The following is a 25561-nucleotide window of genomic DNA, read 5'->3' as shown; positions in this document are numbered from 1 at the left end:
TCTTTGTAGCTTCTGAAAACCTCCTGTTCCACAAAGTTCACAATGAGCTGAACGAAAGGCACTTCAAATATTTGGGTAACTGTGAGACAGAAGATACAGGCTGAAGTACAGCAGGGATGGATGGAAGAATCTACATTCACATTTCCAGAATTTCAAATACTTTGCTACAAGTTATATTTTATAGTTCCTCTAATTTTTAAGTGTGCTATTTCCAATTCTTTTTATACTTACAATGAACTAAAGATTGCTTTAAAAGGAGAAGCAACTGTGTTTTCCTTTGTCTCAGGTTTATTGTCTTGAAGAGCTGCTACACTTGGGGTTTTTCATATACACCTACAACTGCTTCAGTATCTCCATTCAGTGGGAGATCTAGGCCTGCATTTCAGAGCAGCTTGGGCACCTCTGAAAACCCACTGCCAGCTGATGAGCCAGCAGCACGCCCTCAGATCTAGGACTGTATCAGATGAGCCATAGCACAATGTTCTTGGCTAGGGAGAGCAGTTACCTGCTTCTCAGTCAATGGGCAATCTTTAGGATCATCTATTCTAGTTTATACCAATCCACCAGTGACAACTGCTTCCTGACAGATGAGCACAAATGAAAAGGAAAAAAGAAATCTACCCCCAAAAAAATCTCCCTTTTGTAATTTAATGGCATCTATAGATAGGCATTGTAAGTGATTCACATTACATTGAAGTCTTCCTTTGTTAAGGGACCAGCTGTCCCAGGCAACTCAAGGTTCTAAGCAGACAGCAGCTATAGTTCACAGGCTAACAGCAGCAGTGGGTAACAAGAACTGCATTTATAATCACACTTGAGGGAATAGCATGAAGAAATTTAACTCCTGTTAGGCTTGGAAAATGCCTTGGCCCTGCACACCTCAGAGGCAAAAGTACTGTAGCAACAGAGCAATGAAAGTTATTGGTAAGAGGGGATTAATGTGGCAGCCCTTCCCTGTTGTAATGATTTTAAGAGAGAAAGTTTCTCATCTTTTAGGATTTTTGTGCTTAGAAGAGCTTAGGACAGAAGGATAATGGCTCAGTGAGATGCTACCTGCCATTTGCTCAAGCAGCTTTGCCAGCACATCGTAGATCTATACAGCAGAACAAAGGCAGTACAGTCATGCATGCCAGTACAATCCAGCTGAAGATATAGGTGATAGCACCATCCAAGACAACAAAGCAGCCAGAAAAATTCTCCAGAAACCTCCACAGACCCTCTCCTAGCTGATAGCACAGACTAAAGGGCACATTGTTCTGTTCTCACTTCTAGTGCTCTTGCTAGCACAATTTGTCCAACCCATCAGCACATCCTCCTTTTAACCATACCCCTGTACCCCTCAGTGCAACCAGCAACCTGTCCACTAGGGTTATGGTCCCAGCTGATCTTGCTGCCCAGCCTTGTAGTGTAGAGACTCCCCTGTTTTACCCCAGTTCCCCCAAGAGTTATCAAATCTGTTTGCCTGTTAGCTTAAGATGTGAATAAATGCAGATGAGATTCCTACTGATCTTATTTGCTAAACCTGCCTTTGAACATCAGTGGCTGACAAAGTACTGCAACTGGTACAAGAGGAAAGCCCCTGCAGACTGCATGCAGCCTCCAAGTGAAGCTGCCACTAGCCCTGTAGGACCTGCTGTTACCTGTCAGTGATGACAAAGTTAAACCAACTCAACTCTAGCATACTGCCTTTTCATCCCTCAACCTCTGAGACATGCCACCTCAGCATCTGATTTGGAATCAGTGTTTTCTGATTCACCTGCAACTTGCAAATGCAAAGTTCAGTTCCACAGGCCAACAAATGGTTCACATTGCATTAAACCAACAATTCCATTCCTCCAAAGCAGCCTCATGCTCTTCCTCCACAGGAACTGAGAGTGGTCAGGAACACTGGGGTACTGCCTGCTTTGCAATTGCTAAGAAGTGAATATAGCCAAGGGTCAGAGAAAGAACTTGGCTCATGTCCTTGGGCAGCAGGGCAGTACAGATTTGCACAGTTTGTTCTAGTGGAGAGGCGCAGCTCCACCAGCAGCTGCACTGGTTTCACCAAAAATAGGCTAAGATGACCAGTTAGGCCATTTTCTGTTTTCCAGAGCACACATTTCTCCTATCAGAAAGGCAGAAAGGGCACTACACTAGCAGAAGGGACAATGCCTTGGGTATCCCATTCTGGTTTCAATTCCTGGTCCTGGTTTCCTTGTTCCCCCATGATGACAGGAGCTGGAAGTGCACTCAGGCCCTGGATCCAGAGGGGCAGAGGTGGGTGTGAGAGGGGAAGAATGAAGAAGAGAAAGAGGAGGACACATTATGCTCCTGAGCAATTCCTGCTACTAAGTCAACCAACCATTGGGTCATATCTCGGTTGCAGAGGACAGGAAGGAGGACAGCAAGTCATCCGTCATTCATTCCCTCCCCTCTCCCCCCAGACCCTCACCCTATCCTGAAAGATTTCAGTGTGATATGATTGTAAACAGTTAAGGATTCCTCCAGTGCTAAGCCCACTACAAGCTGGGCCCACCCCCTCCCCCATTATGTACAATACATTCACCAACAACAGAAATTTATTTAAAAAGGCAACAGGTTAAATTCTGTAAACTGGATCCAGCTCCAAAACACACATGTTAATACTACAAGTAAAATTCCATCATCATCCTCTTCCACCCTGAAAAATATACCTGAGTTTAGCAGTCAATGAACATTTCTGCCCCCACCCTCCCTCCCACCCCAAAAATCCCTCAAACCCTGAATGAGACGCAGTCTCCAGTCACGGAAAGCCACTAGTGTGTGATGCTCGCCCTGCGGTGGCGAGCCAGCTGCTCGGCTGGCTGGGGCCCAGCACCGCTCCAGCTTCCCAACACAAAAGCCATTGCAGCACCGTGTTCCATGGATCCAGGAAGCTACATGCTGCTTGGGCGAGGGGAGGGTGGGAGGAAGGCCTGCCCCTCCTCCCCCTTGTCCAAATCGTGCGTGGCTTTCATCTTCATGAGGTCCTTCCTTCCTTGGACTAGCTCTGGAAGAGGAAGAACAAGAGTTGGAGGCTTTAACTGGCAGCTTTAGAAAGGAATAACCTCATGACTGCATGCAACCAGTTCAAAGCTAGCACTATCGGAACACCTAGGTTACATTTTACAGCCAGCTAAGACTATAGAGACATCCCCAACTCCTCCACATAGCAGCAGTTCACTTCCCAGCTTCCCCCAGTGCTTCCAACTTCATCAAATACTTCACTCTTTTAACCAGTGGGAAGCAAAAGACTTGCATGTGAACTCTGCTTCGTCTAGCAGCCCTTACTTGATCCAGAGGCAACGCTGATGGTTTTTGTGACGTCAGATCTTCCCGGGACATGGTTGCTGTAGGCATCTTTGGGAAGGGAACTTGAGCCTGATGCATTTGCATTCTGGAGCCAGGTTGAATAGAAAGAGTTTTAGCACATGAACTCAAGAGCAAATCCCATTACTTCGTTGAAAGCATACATAAAACATTCACATACAAGCATGCACCTTGTGTAAACTTCTTTCTGGCTTCCCCCAAAACACAACCTTTAATCCATGCCACCCCCACAGTGACTTAAGTGTAAGCTAAGCTCCCTGAATACTAGATGGGGGACTGTTGTGCTGGGACTATGACAAAGCTTTAATAGTGGAATCATATTTATAAAATCTGAACAGGGAAGTTTTGGAGTAGCATAGTTTTCCATGTAGGAATAAAATGTGATAGGTAAAGTCTCAGTGAGAAGTAATTATATGTCAGGGATATTTGAGACAGAGAGGAAGGGCAAAGCAAGAGGAAGGGGAAAAAAGGGAACAACATTACTTAAGTAAAGGGATTCATATCAAGAGGTTAACTTCTACTTTAGTTAGCTACTCTGCCCCCCTAATGAGAAAGATGTGATAAAATACTTGCAAAGAAAATGGCAAGAGTCCATTTGATTAAGAGATGCACAGCCCTGAATGACATATTAACAAACACTGTCAGATAAAACAAAGCCCTGGTGTGGGGATGGATGGGACAGGTTAACTGGTCTCCATGTTAGCAATTGCCACTTGTTTTTAAGGATTTGTACGAGACTCTCTCCAGCTTAAGAGACCTCGCACTCCAAAGGTCTAACAGTCACCAGTTAGCCTTTCAACTTCGCTTGCCATCTCCTCTGACTTCAAGCATTATCCTTTCAAGGATATCCAACACTTATCACCACCCGGCTTCACCCCCCTCCCACCTTGCCTTCTCGCAGAAAACACGATCTTACCCCGAGGGTCTATACAAGTCCTGGGGTGGCCCCCCCATGCCACCTCCACTGCCTCTCTGCTCCATCAGCAAGGCCTGAAAGTGACCTACGTTCTCCTCTCGGCAGCGGTACAGGGGTCCCTCCTGAGAGAGGCCATTGGTCTGGCTAGAGACCGGATGATGAGACAGGTGAGCATTCATGGGCGATCCATATGTCCTGGGCTGGAAATGACTGGCGGGATGCCGGGACGCATAAGGAGAGCCAGTCTGTAGCATCACCCCATGGGGAGGGAAAGCTGATGGGCTGAATCCCATCCCTGAGCCCAAGTGTGGTGGTGGGGCTCCGTAGAGAAACTCCCCTGCTGCCACCGAGCTCTGCCTCTTCGTGGCTGCGTTGTGGTTGTCCAAATCAAGAAACTCTTTGGGACTCTCTGGTCTTTCCTGGGACTCCTCGGACTTCTCATCTTCAGGCCCCAGATCCTGCCCATCGCTTGGAGAAACCTCTTTGGCACTCGCTATGTCCATGCGGCTGGGAGAGGCCAAGGCAGTGCTCAGTGCCTCGCAGTCCTGCAAGCCACTGGTGGACCCCCGGTCCGGGAAAGGGGGTCTGGCCAGGGATGGATGGGCAGTAGGGTGCCCGCTGGGGCTGGCCTGGGGATGGAGAGGCCTCTGCCAGTCCGAGTAGCCCTGCGGACAGGCATAGTAGGGCGGTCGCTGGTAGTGGTGGTAGGAAGGTTGAGGCTGTGGCTGGTAGGGGTAGGGCATGCCCTGGGGGGGCCGATACCGGGGGAAGACGCCAGGGTGGGCACTGCTTGGCTGGAAACCCCGTGGAGGAAAATGCTGAGGGTGGGAGGCAGGAGGAGGAGGCTTCCCCCCCATCATGGGACTGAACCCCTGCAGGCCTGGGTTGATGTGGTAACGCCCAGCTGAATTTGGGTATTCCAGACCAGGCATGTAGAGAGGGTGGAACTGGTTGGGGGCAGCCCCCATGGAGCTGGCATCCATACCAGGGAGGCCAATGCCCTGTCCCATGCAAGGTACGGCTGCTTCAGGCAGAGCCTTCCCCCTGCCACAGAGGGGCTTCTCCAGCAGGTTGGCAGCGAGCCCCTTCACCTCGGCACCAGACGCTGGCCCCTCGCCCGCTGCCCCATTCTCAGGCAGGGGACCTCCTCTCTCAGAGGTGGGCACCAGGTCCCTCACACAGCCTGGGCCACTGGCATAGCTGCTCTCCGCCTGCCATGAGCCTTTGCTCTGTCCTGCCTTCAGATCACCCTTCACACTGGAGCCATCTCCCTCCCCATCTGGGGGCAAGGCATGCCTGGTGCACTCCATGGGCAGCGGGGGCTTGGGATGAGGTAGGAGTTTGGCATAGGCTCCGTCGGGAATGCCAATGCACTGAGCCTTTTCGTCCATGCCTGCTGGTGGCTCTACTGGAAGAGAAGATGAATAAGTCACGCATTGGTGTAACTTCAGGAAATGGCCCTCCCAGCCCAGCACAGACACACACTTAACTCATGCTCACCAAAAGCACACATGCCAAAGATTAATTCCTGTCAGCTTAACCAGGTGTACCAAAATAGCCTCTCAGCATCCTCTGCTGTTGTTTACCCAAGCTGCTGGGCAGCTCTATCCAATGTGTTCCTAACATCTGGATGGAAAGAACATTCCACTTTGTTGTAAATGCATGAGAAAAATGTGTGACTTTCTAAAGCCATGAAGGTCCTTACATTGTACATACTCCAAAGCCTATAAAGTTCCACCTTCTGCTCTGCCTCTCTACAGGACTGTTGGAGCACAGCATCAGGACAGCTGCTCTTCTGCAGGGCTGCAGCCCCCCTCCCACACTCATCACAATCTTCCCTTCAGAGACCTCTAGCAATCCTGAAGTGCATTTTCACAGAGGTAGGTGACCTTTAGCAGCTGTTTCATTTCAAAGAGCTCTTTTAAAAACTACTTGTGAGGTTGCACCTCTCTTGGAAAAAGGTAGCACACGTGGACTGAACTCTCAAGATACAGGCATGCCGTAATTTGCAAGTCACACGTCCATTGGAGTAACACTGCACTCGTGGGTTTGGTCTGACACAGGGGTGTGCAGGGGCTGCCTAATGGAGAGGAAGAATTGGGAAATACCACTGTGGGGTCCACATAACAGCAAGATGAGAATCTGGAGCAACAGCAGCTTGATTTCAAGCTGTGCTGCCCCTTCTGGTCCAGAAACCCCAGTTGCCCACAGCGTGGCAGAAGCACTACTACAACCAAGATGCTGCAGAGCCGACTGCAGCCATATTTTAACCAACTGTGATTTGGAGATGCGACTGCTCTGCCCTGCAATCACTCAACGTCCTCCCCCAGTCTCTGTTCTATATCCAGCACAGTTAAATGATGATGACTTTTAAGCAATGCCACACAAGGAAAGAGTTTGCTCCTAGCGCAAGGCACACGAGGGATCCATAAAAGATGCAAGGGGTTTGATCTCTAGTTTACCAGCTAGAATTAATGAAAAGAAAATTTTTTTTTGATCTCTGAGTTTTTTTGATCTCTGCTTTAGGTTTGGTTTATTTTTAAGTTGGGCTTTTTTGATCTCTAGTTTACCAGCTAGAATGAAATTCAACTAGAAAGAAACTTGTGATGGTGCACGTGACACGCTGCCATCCCACCTGAACTGACACAGCTGCGTGGAGAAGCCATACTTGGAGAAGTATATTTAAACCATTTATTCACATAATGTCTTCTTTCCTTACCTAACTCTTTGTAGATCCCATGTTTATATTAATTCCAAGTGAGCTCTAGAAGCATCACAGTCTATGCTTTGCATTTGCACCCCAAGGCAAACTGATAGCTAGCAGGTATAGCTGGGACAGAGAGGACCTCTGGCAAGCTACAGTGAAACAAAACCATCTTAGAAAATCTAAGTGATGGTTGGAGTAGAAAATATACTCCAATTCAGATTAAAGAAATACACACATGTAAAAACTGGATGCTCCATCCCTAGTGATGATCAAGGCCAGGTTGTATGGGGCTTTGAGCAACCTGGTCTGTGGAAGGTGTCCCTGCCCATGGCAGGGGGGTTGGAACTGGATGAGCTTTAAGGTCCTTTCCAGCCCAAACCATTCTGTGATTCTGGGATTTTATTTAATCAAGATTTTAATTATTTTCTAGAAAAGAAAACCCTGTTTTGTTGCTGAGCTTCAGCCACTGCTTAAAATTGACTCTGGCAAGCCTGAAGATCAGGGCATGTTCTCCAGTTCTCTAGGAAGACAAGTCCAAATAAAGCCATGTTTGCAGACACAGCACATCTGTATGACAGTCAAGGTTTGAGTCCCTAGAAATTTGGAGCCCAAGAGCAACAAATCCAGCCTGGGGGTGCTCCTGTCTGCTCCCCACAGCTGCACACCAGCACGGAATGGGAAATGGTGGCACTGTCCAGCAGGCGGGAGCGATGCCTGCAGTGAGCATCAGGGAGGTCGGCAGGGCAACAGATACAGACAGGTAGGTCACTGGAGAGGTTACCTTGGTTGCTGTCCATCTCCATGCTCTGTGCAGTGGGATCCTGTGAGCCCCCGTTGCCCACGGCAGGCTTTGGGGGCTGCACGCCGGCGGCAGAGGCAGCATGAGCCAGCTGCGGGAAGGGCCCAGGGAGGTGCGGCGGTGGCGGCTGGCGAGGGTGGTAAGGCACACCCGGCGGGCACACGCGGGAGGACAGCTGCTGCATGGCGATCATCTCCGGGCTGTCCATCATGGACTCCCCGCCCTGGCACCCCCTCTGAACCTGGGGCGGTCCCCCAAAGAGAGCGGCTGGTGGCTGCGGCATCCTCTGCCCCGTGGCTTTCCCGGGCGGTCTGATATATCCTGAGGGAGGCACCCCGTGAGGTAGGAAATTGGATTGCTCAGTCCACTGGCTGGGAGGCAGCGGTGGCCTCATGGACCGTGGGTCCATCATATGACCCAGGGTGCGGGGCTGGAGTGAGGGCCCCGGCCCCATGGGTGCCTTCTCCTCTGGCCCCACAGCACCCTGGCCGGTGGGGCCGTGGCTGCCATTCCAAAGGGCTGGGTGTGCACGGTTCAGGTACTTGTAGGGCCGGTACATGTGCCCTGGGGGGACCTCCGAGCCCTCTGGCGGCCTCATGGGGGGCCCGTTGTGCCTCGGGGGGAGGAAGCCCTGCTGGAACTGGGCTGGTGGGTACACGGCATCTGGTGGGGGGCCGCTCATGCGGCCCAGCTGCAGGGCACCCGGCCGGGGGCTGAGGCCAGAGACATGGGTTGGTCCTGCACATGCCTGCTTCTCAGGGGCTGTCAGCCTGTGTCCACGGTGCTCGCTCAGTCCCACGGCCGGCTGGGGAGGAGGGAGAAAGAAAGAGATGGGGGGGGTCTCAGTGAGAGCCATCTAGCAGGGCCTGGGATGCTGGATCCCTTGGCTGTAGCGGTTCTTACCTGCATGGCAAAGTGCTGGTGCTGCTGGACCGGGTCTCCAGGATGGGGCTCAGGCACTCGTGGCGAGCCGTACAGTTTTGTGGGATCCGATCCATGCAGGGGACCAAACGTTCCTGGCACAGCTGGTCTCTGGGGGACAGGGAAAGGTGCAGGAGGGAGCAATGAAACGGTTCGTGGACCACAGAAAAACAGCAGAGCTGCTGCAGGTGGGGGGAAGCAAAGGCTGGAGGAACCACAAGAGCAGATGGGCTTTTTGGAGGTATACATGAAAAACCTGTGGTCTCTTTCCTACAAGGTGACACACAGCTCTCCTGCCAAAGCCACTCTCTTACAACCCCTCAACACATCCCTGGGCTCAAGGGTGCAGTACACGCACTTGTCACCCAACTACTTAGGAGCAAGCAAGAAGACTGGGGGGCGCAGTGGTTCATTCTGAGGACAAGAATATGGAACCAGGTCAATGGGGTAAATGAACGTGCTGGATTTCCTTCACAGTGCTTGTTGCCTCCAGCTCTCCTACTGTCTCCCACTATCTGCATTGTAAGAATTGCTTTAAAAGGATGAAGGGTAGCCTGGATCTCAGAGAAGCAGCTGATACACCATATCCACAGGACATAGCTAGTTGCAGTGGAAAAGGCAGTGAAAGATGGGTGAGGAGCAGCCCAGAGGGGAGGCAGAACAGGTGGCATTCAGAGAAGAAATGAGCTAAAAGGAGGTCATTGCTGCAGTCCAGGGTGGCCTTGTGTTTGGTTTCATTTACTGCTTTTATAAATACTCAAGACAAAATACACACAGATGGCACAAAGCTATCAGGCATCTGTAAGCAACTGAGACAAAAGAAGACCGGCTTGTTGAGCATCATAAAACTGGAGGTTAAGAAAGGAAATACAACTGCTTTCTGTGCACAATGGGGTAACTCTCCAAGGAGGGAACTGGGGGAGCCAGGGCCGGCGCAATCCCACACAGGGACTTGCTGGCTGTGGGAAGCATTAAGAGATTGTCCCCAGCTACTGTGGCAAAAACTGAAACTGTACCAGTTTAAATGTAGGGGCTAGAAACCATAGCCCTGACCCTTAATCTCTGGGAAAAGGTTATTGCACACAGGAGGGATTTTACAGTCAAGAGTTTCATTCCCCTTTATTTCCCTCCCTCCGCAGGCTTGATGGGTAAAGAACAGCAGAACCTGCTCCTTACCATCTGTCCGGGATGTGGCACAGGGCTGGGCATGCTGCCATACTGCAGAGAGCGAGGGAAACCTCTCCCGTTGGAAGGACCCACTTCTCGAGGAGGCTGCATTGGGTTGCCACTCTGATCGTCTGCAGAGGACGAGGAGAAGGAGGATGAAGACGAAGAGGAGGAAGAAGCAGGAGCCCTGGAAGCAGCTCGATATGGTGGAGGTTTTCCTCCATTTTCCAGGCGTTGCTGCCTTTTCCCTGCTCCATCTGGGTCTCGCGACCGAGTCCAAACATTGCCTGTGCTGGAGCGGCCAGTCCGCCTGCTCCTCTTCTCTCGTCTCCCATCTTCTCTGATCCAAAACTCCTCATCTGTGTCTCCATCTTCCCCAGGGAAGTGCTTCATCATTGCTCGATGGAAACACCTCTCTAAGTTGTAAGCCATCTTGGTATATTCTGCAGTCAAAAAACCCCAGCAACATCAGGGACAGAGGCTTACAGAGAGAAGCAATTAAGTAACATCAGACTTTCCCCATCAGATACATCACCTCCCCTCCACCGAGTTTCTTTGAGGAAGACTTTTGTTCCTAGCTAGTCAACTTTGGTTTATGTTCTCAAACTTGATAAGCAACACAGCACCAGATTTGTTCAGTAACCCCACCAGAGGACAGGCACATAGTCATGACAAAGTACCTTTAGCAGCACAGCCTGCAGAGTCAGCATTAACTCAGTGTTCCAGCAGAGTGCCAAGAATTACATTAAGAGAAGCACCACCTCTGCTTGCAGAGATGCGTGACCTGCACAGCTAGCCAACAGTGTGCTGAGAGAAGAAACGTGAACTTCCAGCAATGCTATTTGATTACATTCAAAGGCTTTTCTTGGACTTGTTCAAACCTCTAATGTATGCTACAAGACAGAGGAAAATGAACAAACATATCTATGTACAGTTTCTAAAGCACTTGCTGACCCTGACACAAAAACTGTTGCCAGCACCAGTGTCCCTGTTGCGTCATTTACACAGGACAGTTCTGCTCCGAGGGGCTCCTACTTTTCATTGGAGTGGATAGGAAGGAATAGAGATGTGAGAGGTGTTAATGACAAGGGCTTGAAGCAAATGACTTTCCAGTTATTTCCATCAAACTAACCCTGAACTTCCTTGGGAAACAGCTCTCCCAGTGGCAGTGCAAGAATGCTTTTACTTGGGGCCCACAGCAACAAGCTGGGTAGCTCTAAGTATTTTCCCTTTCAAGGTGGTGCTAGTGAGACACAGTCTGCAGTGATGACCCACCATATGGGAAGTGACTTTTTACCTAAGCAACACATAGAATTTTAATTGGCATAGCAGTTAAACCCAGGGCTTCCTGTTTGCAGACTCATGTTATTCACTCAGTAGCAAAGGAATCCAAAAACTACATTTTTTCCATCCCAAGGACTACAACCCTGGCTCATTCCTCACTTTTCTGTGGTACTCAACAAAACCTGGGAGTTAGCTGCACTCCAGACTCCAATGCTTTTCAAAGTCTGTGCTAGGTATTATGAGAAAGACAGGTACATGTATATACACAGGCACATGAAGGAATAAGCTCAGAAAGAAACAAACTGTCTTCTCTTTGTATGTTCTGTCTTCACCCTCTACCAATATGGGAGCCCCTTAGTGTGCCATGCTGCAGCTTGGCATGACCAAATTGTGCTAAAAACCTCACTAAAACCCCAGGCCTTTTTACTCAGGAGCTCTGACTCTTTTGTTCAGCCTTCCAAAAATACCCTGAAAGTGAATGAGCAGAAATCAAGTGCTGGTGAGTAGGAAGAGATCACTGCTTACTCGCTTTGACTGAGCACTGCAAATAGACAAACTTAGCATTGTACTGCTCTTACCACTGCCTTCACCATTGTATTTAAGACAGTTCCTGAACATGGTCTTCATATCGCCCACAAATTCTTCCTTGGTACAGTACTGACCTCCATTCAACTTCTTCTCCATGCTAGAGATGTCCATGGGGGCCTGAAATGCAACAAAACCTCCCTTCAGTTACAGCAAGCACACTGGGGCTTACAAAGTTGCACAGCTAGCTTCCTCATGTAGGGTGAGAGTGGAGTCTGCTCTCTTGAGAGAGGCAGCCTCTCATCTTTGGTTTCCTTGACTTGCAAGGTTTAGAAGGGACTACTGGAGTCATGTAGTTTGACTTCAGAGGCTAACATAGCCCACAAAACTTCTGAACACTTAGAAAAGGCAGCATCCCAGTCAACAAAGTGCATTAGTCAAGATGGCTGGAGCACTTTCCATACCTTAATGATTTGGTAGTAGTTGGGAGCATACGATTCATCAACAGGTTCCAAGAAGGGCCAAGAGTCCTTGTGAGCCTTTACCACATCTAGAACTGGCAGTAGCAAAAGAAAGGTGAATGATTATGCACACCCCCCCAGGGCAGCATTTCAGTTTGAGCAAGTCATGCAAAGGGGAAAGCTGGGGCAGGACTAACCTTTGTACATGGCTGTGAACTCATCATCAAGTTCAAAGCTGTAATGGGAAGAACAACAGTGAATATGCAGACTGAAGACATATGAGACATGCTGTTGTACTTCATTTTCACCCCATGCACACTTGCCAGGGCATGGGGGTTGCATGCCCGTTGACAAATAGACCTTATCACAAACACACCTCTAGTGTGGACCAAACCCACATGTTTCTCAGTGTACTCCATGCTGATCTCCAACCTCACTTTTTCCTCCTCATTCCTGTGAATGATCACACTCCTCTCCTTCACAGACTTACTATTTCAATGCATTCACATGCTGCAGTGCCCAGCTGCATACTCACAGGTCCTTGGTCCTTCGCTCTTCTCTGGCAGGGGAACTGGGATCCAAGTGGGAAAGCTCAGGGGGGAGCTCCTTCCCTTGCGCCAGCAGCCAGGCCCGCTCTTCACGAAGCTTCCTCCTCCTGGCCCGTTCTGCAGTGGGGAAAGAGAGGTGTAAAACCATTCATTACTCCTTGTCAACATCATCTTGCAGGGAAAATAAAGGTAGCTCCTGCAATTTTCAAGAACGCCGGTGAAACGTCCTTGTTCTTTCTGCAAAAGCAGCAACATCACAGGAGCAGAGGAGGTGAGAATACAGCACACCATCAACATGCCTCTTCGTTTTCCCTTAACTACAGTCACTGATTCTGAAGCATTACTGTGGTACAGATGCTTCCCATGGCAGCTTCCAGACAAATTCACAGCTGTGGTGAGATACAAAGAAAGGTGTTCAGTTCACAGAAGTAGGCATAGATCAGGGCTATGGAAAGAGCTTGCTTGATAAGTTATTATCCTTCAGAAGCTTCACCTCAGGCAGGTAAACTCAAGGCAGCTGGTTTATACTGTCGTGGGTGAAGAACAGTACTGGGGGAAGGGTGAAGTTCTGCCAGCTGGGAGGCAATGAGAAACTGGGAACATTGATATCCTCCACCATGGTGGCTAGCTTTGGGCAGATTGCTCAGGTAGGCCTTCATGGCCAGCAACCTGAGTGAGCAAGCTGCCACACAGGAGGGCCACTGGGACAGCTTTTAAGAGGTGAGAGACAGGAAGAAGCAACGCTGGTAATATAACCTGTGGTTTGCAACCAGACAGCTGGCTAACAGATTGCTTCATAATAGAAAGTTTATGGGCTCGTATGAACCTCATTTCCTTTCTCTTATAGGAAATCTGAATTCATTTGACTTGCTAAACACCTGTGGTTGTACCAGCTTTCTGCAGGAGCAGAATTCTATGAAAGTAATGGCTCGAGGAGAGATGTCATAGGAGTAAAACCTCAGAAAAAATGGTCACACTGGGGAACACCCAGAGTGAACGAAAGATGGGGAGACTTGACTAATACCCTCTAGCAGAGGCTCCATCTTTGGAATATGTCAAAGACCCAAGCGCCAGCTGTGGTGGAAACCAAACTTGGGATGGGGGTTGAGAACACAAGAAAACTAGGAATAGCTACAAGGTGGATATTTCCAGAGAGGTCCATGTCAGATATGTCAAAGATCAATAAATTGAAGTCCAAATTTCCCACTGGAAGTCTCTGGGTACCTTTGAAGTTGGAAGGACATGCCTTGCATCTGTAGAAGCTCTGGTTAGATATGAGTAAGAAGTTCTGTGCTGTGAGGGTGGTGAGGCACTGGAACAGGCTGCCCAAAGAAAAGGTAAATGCTCCATCCCTGGCAGTGTTCCAGGCCAGGCTCGACAGAGCCTTGGGTGACATGGTGTGAGGTGTGCCCATGACAGCCTGCCTGTAGCAGGGGGCTTGGAACTGTATGATCTTAAGGTCCTTTCCAACCCAAACTATTCTATGATTCTATGATTAAATTGCAGTTAACGGAGATCATCTGCGTCTGTCCAGGTACAGTTCAGTATTTTACGGTTCTTTTGTAAAACTAGTGTCACTTAGATGACACTGTAATGGATGCCTAAGTGAGAAAGCTGAGAAAGACATGAGGGCATGACTTGGGCAGCAAAAGGAAGATCTCGTGGCAACAGCAGCCACGGGGTAAGGTGGTGTACATTTTAGAAATAATCAAGGCCTGCCAAGGATCTGACCTGGTAAACTGGCATGAATCAGGGAGCACTACCCTGGTACCAGACTGGAGCTCAGTCAGGATTAATGGCAGGTCCCCCTACCACAACAAGTGATTAATACAGCATGTTAAACATCACAGGCAGACCTTGTTGCTATGCTGTTGGCCCAGGTTGAGTCCTACCCATCAGCTTTCAAAATGTCAGCAATGTCCTAAAAACAGCTAGAAAGTCATACATGCAAGGGATAATGCTGGAGCAGCATCTGGGAAGAGAACTGGGAAACTCTAACCTGCTGTTGTGGAAGAAATCTATAAAGCTGCCTTAACTCATAAATTCAGGAACAAATAGATGGGCCCCACAGGAGGTTTGCTACCTGGGGTGTGCACTGACGGGAAGTGAAATCCCAGAGTGGAAACAGGAAGGTGATCTAAAAACAGCATACAGTCCAAAACAGGGAAGCAGGTGAAGCACAAATGAAGTACATCAGAGAGCAGATATTTCACCTTGTGTTTTATATCTTCCCTCTGCAGAACACCTTACAATATTAATGTTAAATTCCTAACAGACTGCAAAATACATAAAATCTTTGTTACCCTAAAACCTCTGTCGATGGATGTCCAGTTTTAACAAGTCTGATGCAAGCAAGATAATGACTTCATTTTCTAACCACTTTCTGTCCATCATAAGAACTGTCATGGAAGTAATTGCTAACGGCAAGTGTATTTGGCAATCAGGAAAGGTGGATATGAAGCCAGTTTTACCTGGAGAGCTGCCGTTTCATCTAGGGATGAAAAAAAATACTGCAGTGATTTAACTGAACAAGTCAGCTATTTATATAACCTTTCCAAACAGCCTTTGTGCCAGCTTGAAATGGACACTTCTCCTGACATAGCCTAAACTGACTAGGGACAAATTTAAACTAAACTGAAATTGCACAAACCAAAATAAAAGCATGTCTGCCAAGAAAAGCATGAATGTAGCTAAATTAGCTTAAAACAGTTTATTGCCCAATCCCATGCCAGTTTCTTTGAGTGGCTCTGGTGGCTTTGCATCACCACAGAATTACAGAATAGTTGAGGTTGGAAGGGACCACCAGAGGTCATCTAGCCCTACCTCCTCACTCAAGCACGGTCCCCTACAGCACATTGCTCAGGATTGTGTCCCAACAGCTCCTGAATATCTCCAGGGAAGGAGACTGCATAACCTCTCTAGGCACCCTATTCCAATGCTCAGCCACCTTCACAGTAAAGGAGTTTTTTCTCATGTTCAGGTGGAACTTCCTGTGTTTTAGTTTATGCCTGTTGCCTCTTGTTCTACCTCCTGGCACCACCAAGAAGAGTTTGGATGCATCTTCTTAACATCTGCCCTTCAGATACTTATATACTCTAATCAGATGCCCCTGAGCCTTCTCCAGGCTGAACAGGCCCAACTTTCCCAGTTCTTCCTCATACAAGAGATCCTCCAGACCCATGACCATTCTTGTAGCGCTTTGCTGGACTTGTTCCAGGAGCTCTGTATCTCTTGTACTGGGGAGGCCATGGCTGGACACAGCACTCCAGGTGAGGCCTCCCCATGGCTGAGTAGAGAGGGAGGATCACCTTCCTCAACCTGCTGGCAGTGCTCTTCCTAATGCACACAGAATACCATTTGCCTTGTGGGAAACAGAGGCACATGGCTGGCTCATGGACAACTTAACAACCAGGACCCCCAGGTTCCTCACCATAGAGCTCCTTTCCACCAAGTCAGTGCTCAGCCTGTAATAGTGCATGGGGTTATTCATCCCCAGGTGCAGGATCCTCCACTTGCCTTTGCTGAATTTCTCTGCCCATCCTGTCTAGATCCTTCTGAATGACAGCACAGCACTCTGGGCTATCAGCCACTCCTCCCAGTTTTGTATTGCAGCAAACTTGAGGAGGCATTCTATCCCTTCATCCAAGTAATTGGTGAGCAAGTTAAACAATACTGTACCCAGATGATGTAGTGATTGAATTTACCAAGAAAAGGACATGGCTCATAGTAGAATAAGATCTTTTTACAGGTACATTTATCTTTGAAGCTCTTCTGGAACTTCAAGATTAATATTGTCTATATGGATGGAGAACTAAAGCACAGAGGCTATGCAATTTGCCAAGGTGAGAGAGATATATGTGGCAGATATAGAAGGCTAGATGATTCTCAGTTTAAAGCAGTGGATTAGCTAGGACTGGCAACCAGGAATATATGAAGGCCAAGCAAGTAATTGGATTTTCTAAAGGTTAAAAAGGTAAGCAGGTAAAAGAAGCTATTCTTAGATAACATCTGGTCTGCTAGCAAACATCTGGTAGCAGACTGTTTCATCTTGGAAAGTTTACAAGATTTGCATGAACTTAATCCTTTTTCCTTTTTGGACTCTTTATCCATTTAAATATCCACAATTCTGATACCACCACATATTACCACCACAGCTTTCTGAAGACGAACTGCAAAAGCCCAGCCAGCCACTGCAGCAAAAGCAGCAGATAAAGGAATCCCCATAACGGAGACTGGTAGAGAGAAGGTGGTCAGAAATGAGCCTGTTCTTAGACACCAGTGCCTACATGTACTGGCTGAATGCCTGTTACCTGTTGCTTGATCATATTAAACACAACACAGCTGCTTCTTGCAGAACAGCTTAAATCAGCATTTAATTCAAAACCGTGAAAAAACAAGACCAACACCTGAAGCTGGCACCTCTGGCACTCTATTTAGTCTGGTCCCCTCATCTTTAGTGATAAGGCCAATAGCAATATAAAAATACTACTCTTGATACTCCCAGCTGGGGCAAGGGAAAAAATAAGCATGGCTTGAAGACAACACAGCTGAAGGATGCACTAGATAGCAGCCGCCAACAGTAAGGGAGATAGACAAAGAAAAAGAAGTTGCCGTCAAACCAACTTATCCAAGAGAAGTGCCAGAAAAGATATTCCTGTTAGCAAATCTGGCAGGGGAGGTATAAAAATGACAGATCAAGATCTCCATCTCAGCTTTGGAAGCTTCCACTCCTGCTTCACACTGGCCGCATGCACGTACCTTCCACTGCTTTGACTTTCTCCTCCATCTCTCTCTTCCTCTCCTCCTTTAGCAGCTGTTCCTGCTCCCTCTTCTGCACTGCTATGAGGATTTGGCGTTCCTCCTCTTCCTCTCTGCGCCTCTGCTTCTCCATTGAACTCAGCACATTTGGGTTTACCTGTGACAAAATGGTGCAACAAACACTGTAATGCATAGGCTCATTGAAGTTTGAGCAGAGGCGGGTTTACCCTGAGCAAGCATTAGAGCATACCTACAATGAGTGGCTGGGAGGAAAAAAGGGGGGGAAAAAAGGATGTGTACATATGAAATCTCTGATGAAAAGCAACATGTAGAGGAAAGTTATTTGTCAAGCAATGAAATCCTACTGACACAGGGACAAAGGAAGGAGAAGCGATGGGTTAGACAAGCCAGGGTGGACCGTGTGTATTTCCCTTCTGGGCAAAGGGCTGTTGACACCCGAACACAACACCACTACCCCTTCCAGCGAGCAGATCCCCAAGGTGCAAGCATGAGCAGAAAGGACTATTCTGTTGAACCTGGCCCTGCTATAAACACAGAGTACTTAGGATAGGAAAAGAAACTGGTACAAGGTGTCATTTGGAGTGCTTTCCTTTCCTTTCCACACAAGACCAGCCATATTTATGCATGTTAATATCCCTTGAACTAGCTCTTGCTCATTTGTTTGGCCAGTTTTCCTGCTGGGTCTCCCGAACAGTTTTCTCAGTCAAGGACGCCTGACTCTTTATTGCTCCACTTCCTCACCTCCCCAGTGCCAGAAGGCTGCAAGGCTGTGCTTGATCCCACTGAGACTGTAAGCTTCCCAAACCAGGGTTGTCTGCTCCTATTTCTCCAGTAAAGTGCAAAGTATGTATGTGGCAGTAGGGAATTACCTTTATTAGCTGAATTTAATTATAAGGCAAATGAACTGGTCATCCACCAGCCACTCTCACCTCACTGACATCTGCAAGACCAAGATATGTGTGCTTTATCAGCAGGGAATATAAACTGAAAAAGAACAATGGGCATACAGCTTTCTACACCTTCATTTTCAGGGAATAACCAGCAACCACCACTTAAGGCAGAAGGCATTTCCTGAGGATTAGCAGTCAGTTGGAGTCCCTTGGCTGCAGCTCAGACCATCAACTTCTACCATTATTAATCCCCTGAAAAAAAAAATCTGGCACCATAATTACTGTTTTGTCCTTGTTTCATAGCCTAGAAGTGAAACCTCAGGATGTTTTGATAAAATGTTGTCCAGTTTCACTGTACATTCATTCCCCCTGTTTCCCCTTCCCTACACAGCACTGCCCTACAGTCTCCCTTTGCAGCTCTCCATGAATGAGCACTGTGTATTATATCCCTGTTTCCAGCAGCAACAATATATATTAAGAGAATTATGCTTCAATCACGAATAGGCATGGAGAAGTGTCCAAGAGTGGACGATGGGACACTTGATGACATCAGGACATTTAGAGACAGACTGGACAGCAAGAACACCTATTCTGTGCTGATCTTTTTGGGTGGAACGCACAACATGATCTCACCACAAGTGAACTCTGCTCATCTTCTTTTCCTTTCTGGATCTTTGTCAAATATTAGAACTTCATGCTTCCACCCTTCCCTAAGAAAACCATTCTGTGACTCCACATGCTTTTAGGTTAGCCAGCTTCTCCTCACATTCAGTCTAAAGTTAATTTCTCATCCCTTCACTCCATCCAATTATTCCTGGTTACACTCATCTGGGTGAGCATTAATTCTCCTCTTCTTCTGCCACACTCAAGCCCTTATGGGCTTCCTCAGACACTTACACAAAACTCCCACGTTTGTGCAATTAGGATAATGTTTCCTTATAAAGCAATCCATCCAGCTCTCTAATCATTCCAGTTGTCTCTCTCAGACCTTTCCTTCAACAGATCAATACCCAAACACCAGAATGCCCAGGAATGAAACTGCTGTGCCAAGTACAAGAGGCCAAAAACCTGCAGAATTGAGTTCTACATTTCCACTTCTGATTCTTTTCATATCCCTTTCTCAGTTGCTCTAACATATGATTTTCTACTCCTGTATTGCAAACAACTTCCTTTCAGGTCTGATCCTGACCACCATCAAGCAGTTTCCTCCTAATTTTCTTGATCAAAAGAAAGGTACCAAAAAAAGCTAGATTCTACAGCAACTAGAAGAGGTGAGAATGAATCAGCCACCAGGTTGGTACACCAAGATATTTTATTGAGGAAGTGACCGTCAGCCTTTAGATTCTCCAGCCAGTAGATTTAAGCCATCCTGGCGTGCCACACTGATTTCTTCAATTGCTGGTGCACAGCTCAGACCTTCCTTTTCTCTGGATTCATACAGCTTCCACCATTCTTGTCCTATGCACACATGAACACAACATCCAAGCTGCAGTGTTCACACCAGGACCTCTCCAAGCCTGCAGAGTGCGTTCAGCACCCTATACTCTAGTGACGCAACACAGAATCCATACCATATTCCAGATCAACCCACCAAAAATATGGCATCAACAAAGCAACAGAACAATTTGAACCAAAGGAGAGGATGTTAGCTGAATTAGGAAAAAAAGAAATGGGAAAAGCAGAAACCACAAACGCAGTGTAGTGAGCAACAAGGACTGCGACACACATCCACAACTGCGCTCGCTCCCTGCAGTGCTTGCAGGACAGCAGCAATGCTGGCATGGGCTCTTTGAGACACTTCAGACACATAAATAGCCTGATTTTCAGAGGTACCTTCTGCCTGGCATCCAACTTAAACCCATTACAGATGAGTGTGCTCAATTCAGCATTAAAAAACATGTCAACCCAAACAAACAAACTCCTATCAGATGTGGTGGAAGCAGACGCCTATTGAAACGCTAAAAACAAGAATCAGACACAAGTTAAACTTCCTTCCTAGCCAAAGAGGTGCCAAAGGGACGTTCTCCAGCTTCCTCCCCACTCGGAGGATAAAAGCTAACTCTCATGTGTGACCGCAGCAACAGAGTCTCCTTCCCTCCGCCAGAGAGCACTCCAGGACACAGCATCACTGCCTTCCCCCCAGGGACCCCAAGGGCTAAACTCGTGCCTTTTGCTTTGCTCTCCAGACAGTGGGTATCAGGCTTCAGGGGCAGAAGGCCAGGAGGCTCGGGTGCCCTGGCCCCCTCCAGCCACACGTCCTGGCCCCTCATCCTCTAAACCTTCCTTGCTCCAGTTTCCGCAGCACTACCCTAATGAGGGTGCTGCTCAGGAGGCTCTTTAATGAGGAGCTAATCTGAACCACCTGTTGAGAAATCCCCCGCAGGATTAGGAGCCTACGGAGCAGTTATATCTCAGACCAAAGCAGCATCCAGCTCACAGAATCGGGGGTAAGGCGTCACCCCTGCGCCAGGCTGAGGTTTTCTCCCCCAGACTTGCCTGCTGCCCACCCTTCACTCAGCAAACAAGCCATCAGACATGCTGGCACCTTCCCCGAGCAGGGATGATTGCCACATCCTGCTGGGGAGCTGGCGTGAGCATCACCACCCTTGCACTGGCTGGCTCCCCGCACCCCGGCGCAGCGGGTGCCAAGAGGGCCCCCCGCTCGCTGGAAACGTTTCACTGGCCCACAGGCAGCAATTAACAGCCCTCTGCCGCCGCAGACCTGGAGCACCTGCGGTACTGATTAGCATCATTCAGGCTCCATGTGTTTCCCACTCCCCTCCTCCTCTGGGATTTCTGCTGCCTGTGAACAAACACGTGTCCCTGGGCTTCCTGCATGGTGGGCTTTGCAGAGAGCAATTCTGGCCCCAAACTGACCATCTCTGGGGTTGTATTTTCCTCTCAGCAGGCTTTTATCTGCAGCACGATGAGGGGTTCTTCCTTCCTCTTATTTACCTATTCTAAGTAATTATATTTATTGTGGGGCACTGTACTTTCTCCTTTGTTTTGCGGGAACCCCTGACCCTGGCTCATGTGGAATATTCCCTGCAGTTTAATTTCCCAGTGTTTGACAAAATACCAGGTAACTATGTTCTCATTAATCTACAGCAAGAGATTATGCCACAGCCCGATAGAATCAAGCCATTTTTTTTCCTGCAAAGCTAATCCCGTGTTGCCTGACCGATTACTTTAGGTACTAGTTGCCAGTTCAAAGACCCCCCATCTCCACTGTACCATGCCCCTGGCTGTGCCAGCGTGACTGTTGGGGGCTGTGTGGTGAACTGGATCAGGAAGCTGATCTACGTTAAAAATAACCCTGACCAAAGGAAAAGGTTATATTTAACTTCAGTCATTTTCCTGGGTCTGGTTCACTGCACAGCCCCACAAGCACCAGCGCTGTTACACTGATGCGGTGGAGAGGAGATGAGGGTGAAGAGGCACGGAAAGAGGTGTTTCAGACAAGGCTGCAGTTTGGTAAGCATTTCTTTAAGCAGCCGAAACTGTGACTTCCACTTCCATCTGACCCCCTCCTCTCTCAGCTCCGTCCTGCATCAGTCATTCTTCTTTCCCTCTGTGCTATCTACACCCTCATGGGTTTGCAGCCTCACGTTTTCCCCTTGGCTGAATTTCTGTCATTTCCCTTTGTAAGCCGGTTCTTCTAGCCCTCTCATCCTTCTTCAACTTTTCTTTGAACTGCCTCGAATGTGCCAGCACTTTCATTGAAGTGGAATTCCCCAGACTGAGCGCAGATTTCCATATGCAGCTGCACCGGAGTCTGTGGCGAGGCCGGTTACCTCTGCGATCCAGAGGGCAGCACCTCCCTGCTCGCCATAGAAACCCCGAGTGTCAGCCTGCCTTTGACGGGCATTACCACCCATCTCTCTTTCAGCACAAGCACTTTCAAACGACTCCTTCCCACTGAATAGTGATGCTGCGGTTTATTTTTTCCCCCAGGAGGCATCTGCTCTCGCCTCCCTCCGTCGTCCTCCCCCTCGCACCCCCCCTCACCTCCTGCTTGATTGGTTTGATGGGCTGATGGTCAGACATCCACCTGGGAGAAAATTCTGTCCGCTGCAGACGCTTCTCCTGAAACAGGGTTGAGAAGTGAGGGAAGGAAAGAGAGAGTGGAGGAAATTAGGGCACATTGGTGATACTGGCAGGAGAAACTCTGGGGGCTAGAAGCGACCATGAAATCCCTATTAGCTTTACAAGGGCAGAAACCAAGCAAACTGAACTCAATCCAAGAACATCACACTGACTGCAGAGCACATTTTACAAAGCCATCTAGCCGAAGGATCCTGTGCCAAATCTGTCCCACCTGAAAACATTCTGCTGATGGAGAGTACCCTTCAGAGTTTCGTGGCTCTGACATACCAGCTCGTGCAGCCACTACCCCTTCAGCAGAGCCAGCTGAGAGAAACAGCAGTAAAAGCAGAATCACAGGCAGTTTGCATAGAAAAGCTAGGCTGTAAATCAAAGCAGTTCAAAAGCAGATAGATACCCTGCTAGCAGAAAAGGAACAAGGAACATGGCTGAAGACAGTAACCTCTCCAGTCATCCTACCTATACTGCTGTGCAATCATGAACCAGATCCTTAAGTATCCACTCTAGCCCTGCCACTCCATTGGGGAGAGACTTTCTCCCCATACACAAGCTGAACAGCTCCTGCATCCACACTTGCAGGCTGGAGGCGGCGGGAAGCAGGACAGGGTGACAGGCTGCTTGAATTTAGCTTTCCTTCAATCAGCAAACATCCATGCGCTTGGAGGCGGTCAAAGGGAGGTAAACAGGATGTCATGTCTCCTCACCTTCTGTGCAATCATGTTGCAGATCTCCGGCAGGAAGTCTTCACTCAAGAGTTTGTAGAGCTGCCGCTCTCTAAGGGAAGTCCTCTCTCTGAAGCTCTCTGTGACCTGCCTCCACTCCTCTTCCGTCTGACACAGCAGCCACCATGTCCCACGGCCAGGCCCTTGGGACCCTTCAACAACATGAAAGGATGTTATCTCCACAGCAGTTATGAGTAACAGCTTTTCTTTACCCCTTCTCTTCTCTACTCAGGCCTCAGGAAGGGCAAAGGGTACTGGCAATGGCCACTGTTATGGGAAACATGCTCTTTGCTATAGACTCAAAGCTCTCTTCATGCACCAGAAGCACTGCTACATCCCCTAGCAGCACTAGAAAGTGATGCCAGGACAGAGGAAGCACACAGGTGAGGAAATAATGGTGCCACTTTGCAACACATGGGCAGTATGACATCCCTGTAGCAAACCTCCATTCCAGTTATGACAGGCCACAAAAAAAGATTTGTAATGGAGTCTGTCAGCCAGGGCAGAACACAGGGTAATGCAAATGTCCGACACTATGGCAGCAGAATAAAACCATCGAAAATGAATGTTATTTGAAATAACCTTTTTCTTTTAGCACTGCAGACCTTGGCTGCGGTGAACAAAACCTTCCATTCTCCCCAAATGAAACATTTTGTTTGCAGGCACTTGAAAGAACAGAAGAGGAACAGAAAAGGAAGTAAAGGATGGGGTTCATAGGGCTGCCAGATGAGAGGGAAGTTCCAAAAGTTCACATCCCATCCCTGCTCAACCCAGAGTGGGATCTGAAGCAGATCACCCACCACTCTGAAGCATGTCCCAACTACCAAGACACTCGGAGCTGTTCTGCCTTGTGTGAAACATTTGAATATTAATTGCAAAGGAAGGGCTGTCTTGCGTGATGGTTGGAACACCCACCTGGAGAGGGGAAGTGTGGTTCCTGCTCCGCAAATGTTTACACAGAGCAGAGGAACCTCATGGGTTGCGACTTGCATCCTTTGCCCCGAGACACTCTTTAAGCAAAAAGGGTTGTGGCCCATTTTTGGGGAGGGGGAAGATGTTGGTTCAGGCTCCTTCAGGCTGAGGGGTTCTTGGCTCCCTCTAGATTTTCTAGAGCTAACCGCTGGCTACTGGAAAGAAACCCATGGTCACTGTTCCCGCAGCAGCAGATGTCCTGCAGCTTCTCACCGCATTTTCAAGCAAATTAACTATGAAAGATGCAGAGAAGCAAAAAACAGAGCCCTTTTCTCTCTGGGCCCTTTGAGGATCTCAGCCACCAGTGGCTCTGTCACACAAGCTATCAGGTTGCCCCAGGAAGACTGGAAAGCTGTACCGTCCCTCCAGCCACCTGCCCTCAGTCAGAAACCTCCATACCATGGCGGGTGTGCTAGCTCCAAGTAACAGGCTAGCCTATAGTTTAACCCACCATTGGCTTCAGCTCCAGTTAATGCACTAGGGACTGGTAACCGAGATGGCAAAGAACCAACCACGTGCTGGTTTCTGCCTCCCTGGCTATGCGAAGCCATGTCCTGCCCACTGCAGTGGGGAGCTTACCTGCACACTGCACCCTTATTTCCCCTCCCTTGCCAGCTGCCTATGGGCAACTCCTTTCAATAGCAACCAGGACTACAGCACTGCTTTGTGCCAGGAGATTACTCTGCAGTTGAAGTGACACAATTTGCTGGAAGATAATGATCTGATAAAACCCTCAGAGCCTCATGTGCATTGCTCCCAAGCAGCCACCAGGAAATCTGAAGGCAAAGGGCAAAGGGAAGGAGGCTTGGCAAAGACAACACCACCCTTGCCTTTTATTGTGGGGTGATGGGCATGCTGAGCTCCTGGGTTACATAGAAGCCACTGGGTGCACATGTATGACAAGAGAGTCCCACCTCCCTCAAACTCAAACTCCCTCCTCCCCTCCCCCTGGGGCCTAGTGTAACCCAATAGGGTAGGTTTGTTCATCTCAAACTAATCCATGATAAAGTAGGAAGCCCTCAGGTGCCCAGGCTCCCAGCTGCAGGGCAGCCTGTAATGCCAACCCCTCCTTCCAAACTCAGCCCCAGACACCAGCAGAGACTCCCCCACTCCTGAGAAAGGCATCTCTCTAGGCTTTGATGATTTAAGGGCCATGTTAGCTGATTGTATCAACCCTGACCCGGCAAAATCTCTTTACCATTTCTTATCTGAGTCTCACGGATTAGCAAATTCTCTTCTGCCTTCTCCCTGCCAAAAAATAAGAAAGAGAAGAAGCGACACAATAAATATATTGCTTCACATCATTGACCAACTCACAGCCAATTCTGAGGAGAAGAATGGGGAGCAACTATTCAATGCACAGCGAAATCATGATAAACACCACCATGTAGAACACACACATGACCAACATGTATTTTCACATATACATTTATCATAGC

General features: G+C 48.5%; 1 protein-coding gene across 3 annotated transcripts in view; it reads right to left on the bottom strand.

Moving 5' to 3' along the window:
- Window positions 1–2540: 2540 nt before the first annotated feature.
- CECR2 (CECR2 histone acetyl-lysine reader) overlaps window positions 2541–25561 on the bottom strand; it is a 95698-nt gene continuing 72677 nt past the window's right edge. The window contains exons 6-19 of one of the 3 annotated variants that reach the window (XM_034063353.1): window positions 25321–25370; window positions 23133–23302; window positions 22333–22410; window positions 17414–17570; window positions 12643–12772; window positions 12305–12342; window positions 12111–12202; window positions 11700–11826; window positions 9847–10280; window positions 8653–8781; window positions 7732–8554; window positions 4244–5651; window positions 3289–3394; window positions 2541–3007 (exon numbers count right to left, since the gene is read on the bottom strand). In XM_034063353.1, the coding sequence (XP_033919244.1) occupies window positions 3002–3007; window positions 3289–3394; window positions 4244–5651; window positions 7732–8554; window positions 8653–8781; window positions 9847–10280; window positions 11700–11826; window positions 12111–12202; window positions 12305–12342; window positions 12643–12772; window positions 17414–17570; window positions 22333–22410; window positions 23133–23302; window positions 25321–25370 (3748 nt within the window). In that variant the 3' untranslated portion in view covers window positions 2541–3001. The remainder of the gene's footprint in view (window positions 3008–3288; window positions 3395–4243; window positions 5652–7731; window positions 8555–8652; window positions 8782–9846; window positions 10281–11699; window positions 11827–12110; window positions 12203–12304; window positions 12343–12642; window positions 12773–17413; window positions 17571–22332; window positions 22411–23132; window positions 23303–25320; window positions 25371–25561) is intronic. The other 2 variants (XM_031044960.2, XM_031044961.2) reach the window with 2 other exon arrangements.

Source organism: Melopsittacus undulatus, chromosome 5 (assembly GCF_012275295.1).
Source record: "Melopsittacus undulatus isolate bMelUnd1 chromosome 5, bMelUnd1.mat.Z, whole genome shotgun sequence".
NCBI lineage: Eukaryota > Metazoa > Chordata > Aves > Psittaciformes > Psittaculidae > Melopsittacus > Melopsittacus undulatus.
This window is presented reverse-complemented; position numbering and strand designations above follow the sequence as displayed.